The 13,378-nt window shown below is 45.2% G+C and overlaps 1 protein-coding gene across 1 annotated transcript in view; it reads left to right on the top strand.

The window, feature by feature from the left end:
- Positions 1-868: 868 nt before the first annotated feature.
- The window catches only part of LOC147458243 (DNA-directed RNA polymerase 1B, mitochondrial-like), a 67,327-nt gene continuing 54,817 nt past the window's right edge, over positions 869-13,378 (top strand). Inside the window, exons 1-2 of the mRNA XM_086512930.1 lie at positions 869-972; positions 1,040-2,234. Of these exons, the coding sequence (XP_086369056.1) occupies positions 884-972; positions 1,040-2,234 (1,284 nt within the window). The 5' untranslated portion in view covers positions 869-883. The remainder of the gene's footprint in view (positions 973-1,039; positions 2,235-13,378) is intronic.

Genomic DNA, 13,378 nt, shown 5'->3' with positions numbered 1-13,378 from the left:
TTGCCACTGCCACTGGCATGCCACGAGGGAGCCATAACATTTGCCGAACAGAATCCGACACGATCACGAAAGTAAAAAAACCATCGAGACGCAAACAAGCTGAGACCGGGCTATGCAGGTGAGCCTCACACCATCCAGATGAAGACCAAGGGCTACCACAGGTTGATCCACACCTACCACTAACAGACCAAGCAACCTTCGCCCCTACCAACCCAACTCAGATCCAAGCCGTCGTTGTCTCCCATGGGCGAGAAGGCATGGCAGGGTGAATGGGCAACGTAGATGCAAAAAAGCAAAGCTGTCAAATCTGCAAGTGAAGCTCTTGTGCCTCACATTGATTATAGCTCGCGAGATTCACTAGTTTTAGATTTAAACCCTAGTCTATGGTATATTTGTATCATTTTCTCTTCGTAATTATGGAGTTCCCTCATGGTAGCGCTTCTGTGAACTAGAGGAAGGTTTTGCCTCAAGAATAAGTGACACGAGCATGGGAGGGTGGGATCTAGGGTGGGTCGTAGATCTGGGATGCACGTACCCTAGATTACTTTACCTTAGATTACAAAAAGCAATCTAGGGTACCCCATTTTGCGATCTTGGGGTCATGCGAGTCACATGTCCTAACCACTTCGTCTTACATGCTCTTTTGAAAGATGCGGATTGTAATTTACTTTGCAAGATGATGATACCGAAAGTATTCCAGGGTACCCTAGATTGTTTTTGGCGCCGCCGCCAAGATCTACGGTCCACAATCGCCTCACCATAGATCCCGCCCGTGTCACTTAGTCACGAGGGAGGTTTTGGGTTTTTGCTAGGAAGTTTGCATTGCGCAATTTCTTTTGGGTGGTCGCCTCACCGCCGTGAGCTTCTGCGTGAAGCGGGTTCGATGTTATGTGCAGGCGCCCCTCCTCAATTGTCCCTGCTGTTGAGAGAGCAAGAAGAGCTTAGCTCTTTCAACCAGTGCGGCAGGGGGAGGTATGTGGAGGATCACCTTCCGCTTGCTGTCCGACACCAATAACATTGTCTCCAATTCTTCCTCTAGGGTTTTGAAGCGCTGTCCCCTCTCTTTACAGCAAGAATTCCATCCTTCCTGCTCCCTAGCAGAAGGCTCCCCTTTACTTCAAAGCAACACCATTCTCAAGAGGGAGCGCGTATTTTGGGCACCCCTTTGTTCTTATCAACAGCGACGGCTCTTTTGTACTGAAGCTCCGTTGTGTACTTGCCAAAGTCATCTCTTGGCTTCTGACTTTAGAATTAAAAAACAAGCAATTCTTGTTCTCAACGGGAGCTCAAGGGTTTACAAGCAGCTTCCGCTCGGTGTCCATAGTAGAGGGTCTCACAATTGTGGGTGTTTAGCTTCTTGCTCGTCTTCAATTTTTAGTACTTGCAATCAGAAAGTGAGTGGTGGAAGTCTATCTGCAAGGTCAGATTTTAGGGCACAGCTTCACTCTGCTGCTCTAGCTTTGTCATTTGAGGATAATCAACCCCAGGAAGCACCATTCTTGCATACTCCTTACAGTGAATGTAATTCATCGCAACCTCGAATTACTGATGTACATGGAACTTTGAACACTGTTTTATGGGGGATACCAATGATTGCAAATCAGATCTCATCTAAGCCCGTAGAAGGCCAGATTGCGATGGAAAATGGCACCTTTCCTGTTCAATCATTGACAGAATTGGAATTTGTTCGATTTTCCCCTTTCTCCTCTCCTTCATTCTTGGAGGTCCCAGCTGCTCCCGCCTTGTATCCACCATCAGAAGTTTCAGCTTTGGAGGAAAGCATGGAAGGGTTAAATTCACAAACCCTTCCCAGCGAGAATACACAAGCTACCGAGAAACAGACGGAGGAAGTTATTGTAGCCCAGGAAGACCCCAAGAAGGAAAGTAGAAAATTAAGAAGTAGACAGTTAAAAGTAGAGTCTCGTGCTTGGCAGCTTGCTACAGAAGATTACAGGAAGCAAGTTACACAAATGTGCAAGAACCAACGCGCACCTAGCCTCCCCCTCATGAAGTCATTGTTATTGAGCTGGTTTGAGCCCCTCACTAAGGCTATAACTGCTGAGCAAACAAGAGCCAGGAGAAGCTATGCTCCATACCTTGACCTCCTTTCTGCTGACAAGTTGGCGGTTATTACCATGCACAAGACTGTAGCCAAATTGTTAACAGATGAGGGACATGGAGGTTTAAGAGTTATCATCCCTGTCATGAGTATTGGAGAAGCGGTTGAGGATGAGGTGAGCACTCTCGCTGTTTATTTTTCATTTTTGTTAGTTCTATTTGAGAAAGATTGCATCAAGTTTGGACAAAAGGGCCAACTCCTCTGATGGAGCTCGCAGTCCCAGACCCAAACACCAAACTTCCTTTTCTATGCTTGCTGCGAAAAACTTAGCTCCGCAAGCAGATCATGGAATCAACTGGAAAATTGTTAACTACCATTGTCTAGGAGATATAGCGGTAGTTCAAAGTATTGTTTGGCTGGTGTTTGTAAAGAGTGGCTTCCTTGTCATGTGCTCAGAGTGTTTCCCATTGTTTGCTGTTTGTGTGCTCTGAGAGAGAGAGAGAGAGAGAGAGAGAGAGAGAGAGAGAGAGAGAGATTACCAAAGCCACCCTAGAGAAACCTATTTCACCTGAAGGTCTGCCCGCCTTTGCCTTTGCCTTTGCCTGCCCTGAATTTACTTGCCACGAGCTGAATAGTCAGGTCTCAGCCATTTCCTTTGCCTCCACTTCCTCCTCCGAGCCCACCAGCTTAAAGATGGTGGAGATCCCGGTGATGGATCATGTTGACCCGCCATGATGTATTAGTGGACCATAACAAACCCTAGATGAATCATTAGAGTACCCCCCATCATCAAATCTGGCTTCTGGGCAGCCATGCTACCACAAACCTTCTGGTTTATTAGATATATCTCTTCAAAACGTGAATGAAAGCCTCAACAAAGTCAACATGGTAGTTCAAATGGGAATTTGTAGGGAATGACCTACCCATGGGCACCTCCTCTCCACCCTCATGGTGTATGATACATGAGTCTCCTATCCCATGATATGATACATGATGTATGAGCCATAGTGTCACTGTGACACATCCAACCCTATGTGTCCGTGGACAAGCTACAGCATGACCAGGGTTCAGTCAGTCAAGTCAACCTAGAATAGGAAGTGATCTGGCACTTTTGTGAGTCTGTTCGCTGACCGTGCATGTCCAGACACTTAGAGTAGATGCATATCCTCTGGTTGCACACAACATGATCATCAGCATTACCATCAGAATCCATTAGGGGAATTTTCCAGTGCATTAAACCTATTTTCCCTATTTTTGACATTTTTCACTTATTTATTAAGTGACTTTTGTTGGAAACTAGGTAGGGCAATTTTGCTAATGAAATATATAAGGAAACCAGAGCTAGCACTTTTTGGAGAAGAGGCAACAGGAGCATTGCTCAACAGGCACCTTCTCAACACCAACCGCAAGAAGCCCTGGCGTTTTCTTCCTACAGCAAAGCCAGCGTTTTCAGCAAAGAACCACCAGTGTTTTCATTCCCTGAAGGCCTGGCAATTTCAGCCCATAGATCAACGATTCCCTCATGCATGCTAGCGACCTCAGGCCAGCGTTTTCAGCAGGGGATTTCAGCAGGGGATTTCAGCAAGCAAAGGACCAGCATGACCAGTGTTTAACTTCAGCATGACTAGCGTTTTGGTACAGCAACAGTCAACGATTTCAGCCCTCAGATACAACGTTTTTGCAGGTCCTGATTCAGCGTTTTCAGCCCCATTAGGCCAACGTTTTTCAGCAAGCAGATTTAGCGAATAGAAACAGCAGCAAGACAGCAAGACGATTGCAGATTCGCAAGCATTCCCAAGCATTCAGTTTTCAGCCCTAGTCTCGTCATTGTCGGCACCACCGTCGGCCTCCACATAGCATCCCTTAGTTTTGCATCAGCATTTTGTACCATAATAGTAGACCACTCTCGCCATAGAGAGTGGGGCCTTTGGAGGAGGGTTTGACAACGTTCTGGTGTCGTATTCTCTTCTCTGTCTATCTCTCAGTCTCAGCACCTTCATTCACAGTGTCCATTCACTTTGTTTGTGTCCATTGCACTCTCTGACTAAAGGAACGGAAGGCTCTCCCTTCCGTAAGTAAAAGGAACCCTTGAGCACAGTTCGGAGCTCTCATCTTGAGCAAAGTTCAACATTCACTTCCGCTGCCCCTTACACATAGCACATGATGGCACATGGAGGGTCATATGGTCCTACTCCAAAAGTAGCAAAGCATAGAAGCATCCCTCCTAGTTATCCTTGAGAACGATGATGTCACAAGCCTACCTCTCCATGAGTGCTATATAAGGCAACTGCAGTGTATAAGAACCAATGCTCACAGACTCTTGTGTAACCTTTGGCATGATAGTTAATCCATGATTCCTTTGCATTAATCTTGTCTCTACACTTTGTGTGTTAGCATTAGTATAGTGTAATCATGAAAGGCACTAATTGCGAACCACGTTAATGAATTTCAAGCCTAACCTAATCCATAGGTTAGGCATTCAAATATCAACCCCTTATCTTTTCTTCAGCCGCTATGCGTTGAGCTTTGTGTTCCCTCTCTAGAGCCATGTGTTCTTTTTCCACGGCGGCAAACTGATCCTCCTTTTCCCTTTTGGCTTCGACTTGTTGAGTTTTTCCACCCTTTCAACTTCGCCTTGCCGAGTTTCTGTCACAAACAGGAGCGCACATGAATAATCAACGAGCTGAAAATAAATGAACTTTAAACAAAAGAGACGGAAGAGAGGATTGACATAGTATTGGGGACCATAGGATGGGCTAGTTCAACATAGCAACGCAAAAATCAAAATTTCGTACAATCTTGCCACATCAGCAATCCGTACATTTGGCCACGTTAGCATGTTAGCGCCTTTTATGGAAATTTGCCTCAGAGTTCAAGCTTTTGAATTTTTGGGGTTAGGCCCCTCGGCAAGTTCTTCTAGGTTCAGTTCTTGAATTTCTCTTGTCCCCTCGGCCAGTGCTCAAAAGTTCTCCCCATCATCACTTTGTGATACTCCCCCCCTGTTGAAAGAATTGTAATCGCCATCGATTACACCTACAAAAACAACCAAAGGACAAAAACTTTCTTAGGTAGACACTGACTCTATGTACTCATGCACCAGACTCTACCAATCTAGCACTTCTACAAAGACATCGGTCACTAATCAATCACATTTCTTTCGAGGGTCTTAGATACAAATCTTGATCATTGTAACCTATTTAGCAATCACATCCAGACCGAGCTAATCTCTGTCAGATGTCTTGATTGACTAAATCTTGTTATTATCATATCCACATCACCCCTTAGGTGAACAAGACAGAAATGTTGCAGTCATTTTTTCTTTTAAGCATGCACCCAAACAATATACACATGAAAGAGTACATGTAACAAATTCATTTCAAGAATTCCCATTTCAAAGTACTCCTTTACATAAAAATCATTCAACAGAATACTGTCAGCTCGTTAGTATCCTTGAAATCTAAAAAGAATCAGTGACTTTATTCCATCGAGGTAATCTGTGACAAAGGAGTGGAGCAACTTTATAACCGGCCCGTACAACGTAGAGGGCGGTACTATTTCAATTACCTGTTAACTTTACACAGAGCACTGAGAAGGGAAGAGAACACAGTTGCGTCCAGCGACTAGAATGTCACTGCGCACACAAGACCGACACCCTGTAGGCCCCAAAGACTGGTGCCCCTTTCGGTATTTCTTTATTCAAATTAAGGTAGACGATCCGACCACTTAGCACAAGCTTTCACAAAGCTGTCCAAACCTGGCGAGGGCTGAAAACGCAGGTTTTCGACCGGATTTCGACAGCATAACGGCGCAAAAACCCCTGTAGGTCAAAAACACCTGTCTAGGACGGATTCCCTCGATATCTGGAAGCTTTCTGGTGAGCTGTCACAAAAATTCAGCGGGCTGTAATTCTCTGTTTTTCACTGCCGGGAGCCCAAAAGCCTGTACACGCATCCCAAGGCTCTCACGAGGCTCCCCCGATGTTCCCTTGCAGTTTAGGTGCGAAACCCTAAACCTGCAGAAAAACACAGCAGGCTGTAATTCCCTGTTTCGGATCGTTTTTAGCGGAGCGAACACGCCTACACGTGTCCCAAGGGCTCCTGCACGCAATGGGACAGTTCCCCTGTGAATTGGACGAGTTTTCACGCGAGAAAACTCTCCAAACTCGCAATCTTTCGTGATGGAACTGTGCGTACCTGTGGGGGATTAGCAATTAGCTAATCCGGTTCCTTTTCAGAAGGCTCTTGCCTTGGCAAACGCGCATAAACCCCCAGAACTGTACATAGGTCAAATGAGAAGCCCACTAGTGGGGCATAACATACTGTACGTAGGGGAGAAAGAGAGCAGTATGTAGCGTGCGGGGCATCACTCCCGTCACTATACTGTGCATAGAGGGCAAGGTAAGCATTCCATAGCTTCTGTACTTGCTACAATCCACCTGAGGCTGAAAATGGCGTCCCCTTTGTCGATATGCAGCTCGTTTTTGCCTCCCAGAGTGGCAGAATCGCTCACAGGCTGACACGTCGCCCAGTTTCCGAGTTTGGGCTTTCCCTGCTAAAAATATCTCAACTGGTGGGTCAGTTGACTTGGCAGCAGAGCAATAGAATGTTCCCCTTGTCATTCCGGAGCTAATGACGCGAACACATTTTCTGGTCAAAAATAGCAGTTCCCTAAATTTTAGGTGATGCTTCCATGGCGTCCCTATCGGTCTCCTGACCATCATTGAAGACTACCATTTGACCAACATCTACAATGTGGGTTAATTACTGGCCCCTTTCAACTTATAAAGTTGCAGTGACTTGACGAGTGGCCCAAATTCCAGTTTGGCGCACACGAGCTTCCATACTCATCAGAATTCAGTGCTAACTGGCCCGGGCAATCCCTGTCTGACTGACCTAAATCCCCGATATGAGAAACCCATTTGGTTGCAGCCGTTTCACACTGCCATGCAATGTCCACTTGCACCTTTTCAAGGGTTTTGGGACAAACAAGTAAAAATAAAATAAATATATCTAATACTTATTTACGGAAGGCAACAGGAAAAATACACCTCCTGGTGACAAACTCCCCTCTTGCGCATTCCGCACTGCACGAGATTTGGTAACTCTTGGAATAGTCGGTACTAGGCTAAAAACTTCAAGGTAAAGCTCTAAAATCTGAGGAGTATCTACTAGGTCCTCCTCCATCCATTTTGGATCCAAAGTCAGGTAGTTCCCGAACTTGACTAAACACCGGCGTGTCAGCTTACCTTTCACTTTCTTTTCCTTGTGAGTTAGGACCTGTTCTAGAATGACAATCTCCTCTGTCTTCCACTTTGGACTGTTCCTCTGGCTCCCTATCCACTGACACTTCACCTTTGAAAGGTCTCAATAGACTCACATGAAGTGCAATGTCAATCTTCCAAGTATCTGGTAACTTAAATCTTAAGGATACGGCATTGATTTTCTCTTGAATCTGAAAAGGGCCGTAGTATCGCATACTCAACTTTGGAAAAAGCTGCTCCTTACCCTTCATTTTTCGTAGGCATGCCTTCTCAAACAGTAAAAGCACCCAATCATCCTCTTTCAACTGCAAGACTCGTCGATGCTTGTCCATGAACAAAAACTTCAACTTTAAGAGAGAGAGAGAGAGAGAGAGAGAGAGAGAGAGAGAGAGAGAGAGAGAGAGAGAGAGAGAGAGAGAGAGAGAGAGAGAGAGAGAGAGAGAGAGAGAGAGAGATATGACACGGCACGACAAAGTTCCGCGCCTAGAAGTATTGACCCCAAAGACTGGCGCCCCTTTCGGTGTTTTTTATCATTAATCATTGCAAAGTACCGCTCTCAAGGGACCTCTCTCTCAGACTCTGCATCTAGATGCTCTGCAAAGTGAGGCCCTAGGGGCTCTTTTATTTGTACAAAGGATGCTCAAAAGCAGAGCCCCAAAATCATTGTATCAAAAGCAGTGCAAACCCAAAAGCATCTACTCCCAAAAGTTGCCAGTGTGAATTGCAGAAATCTGTACAGCTTGTAACTCAGCATCCGTACGATCTGCCACGTCAGCATGTCAATGCGAATTACGGAACCGTCTTTCAGAGTGCAAGCTTCTGGTCTTTAGGGTTTTAGGCCCCTTGGCTGGGGTACCATAAGTTGGTACAACTTTGAGCTTCAAGTTCTTTAATTTAGGCCTCTCGGCTAGGCTCTGTAAGTTGGTAAGACTTTATCTGCATCTTTCACTAGAGGTTGGACCTCCCTCTGTCCGGAGTGCGTCCAGTCGGCCATGCCAAGAGGAAATAAAAAGTCGCTTGAATATAAGCCTTTTCGTAAGAGAAGAGTGGACCACCATGTCTGTGCATTTCCTTTTCTTTCAGATAAGATGACGCCCTTCTAATCTTTGAGTGCTCTGAGTAGCGCCCTTCAGAAAAAGCTATGTCAAATTGCTGAACAAAAGCAAGGGCTCTGTGGGCATCTCTAAACCCTGAAAAAGTATCAAATTTGACTGCTTGTCCACCCTTCTTGAATTTTTTGGTCTTCTTGTTCTTATCTTCGAGAAAGTCGTATTGCTTTTCTCTATAAAAATGCTTCCTCTTTGAATAAAACATCTGGTCCTCAGAGTCCGAAATCTCAGAAGAGGTCGAATCCTCGTCAAAACTACCACAAAATTGTCGGGATCTGGGGTGGGATCTGCGCTTCTTTGCTTTCTTCTTATTCTTTCCATGTCTCTGGTTCTTTGGTCGCTTCTTGCCCTTTCTGTCCTCATAAGATATACCAATCACACTGGACCTCCAAGGTTATCAGCTCAAGAAGAGACACCTATTGCGAGATGTCCAATGGTAATCTGCTAGGGTTTCCGTGGCAAGCATTTCAGGATACCCCACTCTGCCAGAAGATGCACTCCAAAAAAGGACATTTGAAGGCATGTAACTTTGGGAAAAAAAAAATCTTGAAAACTCGCCAAATCCTTGGAGTGAGTGGCTTGGTAGCTATAGAAATCCACCACTGCACTGCACTATCTCTGGAAAAACAGTGGCTAGAAAAATCTTTGATCCTTTTCTTGCAAGTGGTCTTTATGGTTGATGTCCTGTAAGTCAAAGCGATGAAGACGGGAGTGCGCTCGATGCACGACGGGATAAGGGTGGGAGTGACTAATAAGTCCGGGGTTGGGACACGAAGATTCTTTAATAAAATTTCCAGTAAAGAGCCACTTTGCTCTGTCTGCTCTTTGGTAGGACCGGTATGCTTTCAGAAAAGTACGTCTGAAGCTCTGATACCATTGTCACGAGGACGAGCACCACATGCCAATGCGAAAGAACAGACTGAAAAACATAAAGAACTTCAAATAACACTGAACTGAAAGAGATGCACGACACATGAGACGGGGAGTAGCGGTGTTCCACTGTCACAAAGTGATGACGTGGCTACGGACAACAGAAACCCTAATTTTTGCCAAAAACCCTAAAATTCTTGCAAACCCTAATTTCTGCAAGAAACCCTAATTTTCGAAAATCTCGGAGGTGATTTTTTTTTTTTTTTTTGGGGAAATTTTGAGCGACGCAGATCTCAGCTTTTTGCTATGATTTGGGAGAAAGAGAGAGAAAAAGAGAACTTGCTTTTTACTGACTCTCATTGAGAGAGAGAGAATCTGCTTTTGCTTTCAAGCTTTTGGGGCTCTGCTTTTGGGCATCCCTTGTAATCTTTACATTAGTGGTGAGGGCCTCACTTCTCAGAGCATTTGGACGCAGAGTCTGAGAGTGAAACCCTAACCGCTCTCTTGTACTTTGATGATTGATTAATACAAAAAGAAATACCGAAAGGGGCGCCAGTCTTTGGGGCCAATATCTCTAGGCACGGAACTCCGCCAGGCCAGTGCAAATCTATTGTGATCTGTGAATTGTTTGAAGTGGTTATTTGGTTCTTGACTTGGAGTGTCCAAGGCTGTATAGTGGTATCAGAGCACGGCCGATTTCTCTTCTACGGGAAATCCGATCCCTTTTTTTTTTCCGCGGCACCTATGGCTGCACGCAAGGATCAGTCGACTCCCTTTGCATCTGGAGATGCGAGCTGGGATCACAACGAAGATTCAGACAGAGAGTATGGCCCGCCTCGGCCTACTCAGGCGGAGCAAAGAGAGATGAAGTGTCGTCAATTGATCGGCAATGCAACAAAGATGATGCTCAGTTTTGCGAAGGATCCGAAATTGGCAAAATATATGAGCGAGACTTCTTTTCAGGAAGTGCATGCACAGTGGCAGAAACCACTACACCACCACTGAAACCCGCTCTCAAGAAACCTTCTGATCACAAACAGTATACAGAGAAGGAATTACAAGAGGTGGTTGATGCACGGATTACTCAGCTTTTTGACGCGCAAAAGAAAGCCAAAAAGCACGGCAAAAAGCAGAAGAAAAGCACCGACTTCCCGGGATATTTGGGTTGTCAGTCGACTTTTGACAAGGCAAAGAAACAGAAGAAGCGTGTTCGATTTGAAGGAGTACCAGTTCTTCTTCTTCTTCTGACAGTTCTTCTAGCTCTTCAGATTCGAGCGAAGAAGACAGAAAAGGTAAAAAGCGAAGCAAGAAGCAACGCTTCGGAAAGGGCAAGAGAAAGACAAAGAAGGCTAAATCCCGCCCAGATACTGACAGTTCTACTGAGGACTCGTCTATAGACAGCTCAGATTCTGATGACGAAAACTTTTATGCGAACAAGAAGAATTTTTACAAAGCCAACCAGTATGACTTTCTCGAAGATAAAAGCAAGAAAGTCCTAGAGTTTAAGAAAGGTGGCCACTCGATCAAGTTTGATACTTTTTCAGGATACTCAGATGCTTCGAAGGCTTTGTCTTTTATACAGCAGTTTGACATCGCTTTAGTGGGAGGACGCTATTCAGAGCACTCCAAGATTCGGAGAGCTGCCTCTTACTTTAAGGAGAATGCTCGTACTTGGTGGTCCACGCTTCTTTTAAACAAGACTGCGCCAGTTAAATGGCTGAAATTAAGAAGCTTTTTATTTCTTCTTGGTTGACGCAAGAATATGAACGAGATGTACGGGCTGCTTGGAACCATCTTCGAATGACCAAGAAAGATACAATCAATGCTTATTGTGAAAGATTCTGGAGCTCTTTTCTACCTGCCTCTTCATTCAAAAAGATCTCGTTCAGAGAACAAATTGAGTGGTTTACCTTGGGTCTACCTACAGAGATCCAAGATCACTGCATGGAACAAAAGTCAGCTTCTATTCAAGAGTTGATGAGTCATGCGAAGGGGGGCTTTGTCATTCACTCTGGTAGTCTGACCTACCCCACAGATGAGGCCATGACACAACGAGCCGAACAGACTTCTGGGAATGAAAGTAGAAGGAAAAAGAGCAACCCAAAGAAGAAGGATGTACGACCCAAGCTTACTCTTCAGGAGAGAGCTCGCTTCATTAGGGAGGGGAAGTGCTTTGGATGCGGGGAACATGGACATATCTCCGCGAAGTGCCCTAAACAGGCACCGAAAGAACAGAATGATAAGAATGACGACAGGCCTGAGAGTTCTAGAGCAGCTGAGGAACGTGGCAGAAAAGGCAGATAGAAAAGCAGAACTGGTACCACATGGCATGGGACCTGCACCGAATCTAATGAATGAAAGTACAAACTTTGCCGCTTTTGGGGCAAAGTGAAGGATCAGGAAGCTCTTTTGAAGGAGCCAAGGCGAACTTCTTTTCACTTGGAATTGGCGGCTCGATTTGGAATTACGCCCGACAGACTGACGCCACAGGCGGAGGTAGTTCGACTGGCACCCGGATGGGATGTTGCCATTACACCGAGCATTGGCAAACTTCGTCTGCAATGACAGGGGTGTTCAGGGCACGCGAGTGATGTTCTACTCAGATCCCTTGGTACCACAAGAACTACGCCGTGGTTGACTACCGAGCCGAGAAAGCGACTTTGATAAATGAAGGGCTTAGGATTGTACTTGATGAACTTCAGTTTCTTACTCATTCTTTTGGGAGAGAACTGAACGATAGATAAAGGTTGAATATGTTTTGACCTGATCAAAAGAACGCCAAGATTTTTCTCCACACTCATGCCGATTGCTTTTCAGAGGGCCTGAAGATCAAACCATTGATCTGATACCTGGAAGCACGCCACCGAACCGGCCACCTTACCGTGTGAGCCGAGTACAGAATGAAAAGATTATGAACCCAGTGAAAGACCTCTTGGAAAAGGGTCTTGTCCAGCATAGTACTTCACCGTATTGCTCTCCACTGTTGTTGGATTTGAAGATAGACGGATCTTGGAGAATGTGCATCGATTATAGAACTCTCAACAAAATCACCATCAAGAACAGATTTCCGATTCCTAGGATCGATGATATACTCGACAGGTTACAGGGATCCTCGTGTTTTAGCAAGATTGACATGAAGAGTGGATATCATCAGATCCGAATCGCGCCGGGAGACGTCTACAAGACAGTCTTTCGGACGACTTTTGGGTTATTTGAGTTTTTGGTGATGCCTTTTGGCTTAACCAATGCTCCTGCGACATTTAACCGGATGATGGACAGGATTTTCGAGAGTACAGGCTATTTGTTGGCACTTTCTTTGATGATATCATTGTTTTCTCTAAGAATGAAGCAGAACAGAGATCATATGCTTCATAGATTTTTTTTTTTTGGGAAACTGTCTCAACAACAGGAGCGCAAATGGACCCGGTCAAGATAGAGACTATTCGTGATTGGCCCGATTTGAAGAATGTCCATGAAGTTAGAAGCTTCTTGGGATTGTGTTCGTACTACAGGCGGTTCATACGAAAGTTTGCAGAGGTTGCTTCCCCTTGTGCATATCTTGATACAAAAAGGAGTCCCTTTCTCGTGGGGATCCACAGAGGTGACTGCCTTTCAGACATTGAAAGAGAAATTGACTACAGGACCAGATTTGACTTTGCCTGACTTGTAGAAGTAAGTCATTTGAAGTATTTTGTGATGCTTATGGTCGTAGTCTGGGTGCGGTCTTGATGCAAGAAGGCCATGTCATTGCTTACCAGAGCCGATTGTTCTCTAGGTCGGAGATGACAACACAGATATATGAGAAAGAGCTTTTGGCGGTTATCCATGCTCTTACTCAGTGGCGGCATTACCTACTCGGAGCGAATTTTTACTGTCTTTACAGACCATCAGAGTTTGCGCTACTTCTTGTCACAGAAGTAGCTTTCGGAAAAGCAGATGCGGTGGCCGAACATCTTGTTACAATTTCACTTCCAGATTGTCCATGTGCAGGGACAGAAGAATATGGTGGCAGATGCTTCGTCTCAGAAGCCCTTGGTTCTGGCTATTTCCGCGATACATCATAGGAGCTTCGAGGATATG

Source organism: Adiantum capillus-veneris, chromosome 5, assembly GCF_014529385.1.
Source record: "Adiantum capillus-veneris isolate H3 chromosome 5, ASM1452938v2, whole genome shotgun sequence".
NCBI lineage: Eukaryota > Viridiplantae > Streptophyta > Polypodiopsida > Polypodiales > Pteridaceae > Adiantum > Adiantum capillus-veneris.
The sequence above is the reverse complement of the archived record's forward strand: the minus strand, read 5'-3'. Positions and strand labels throughout refer to the sequence as shown.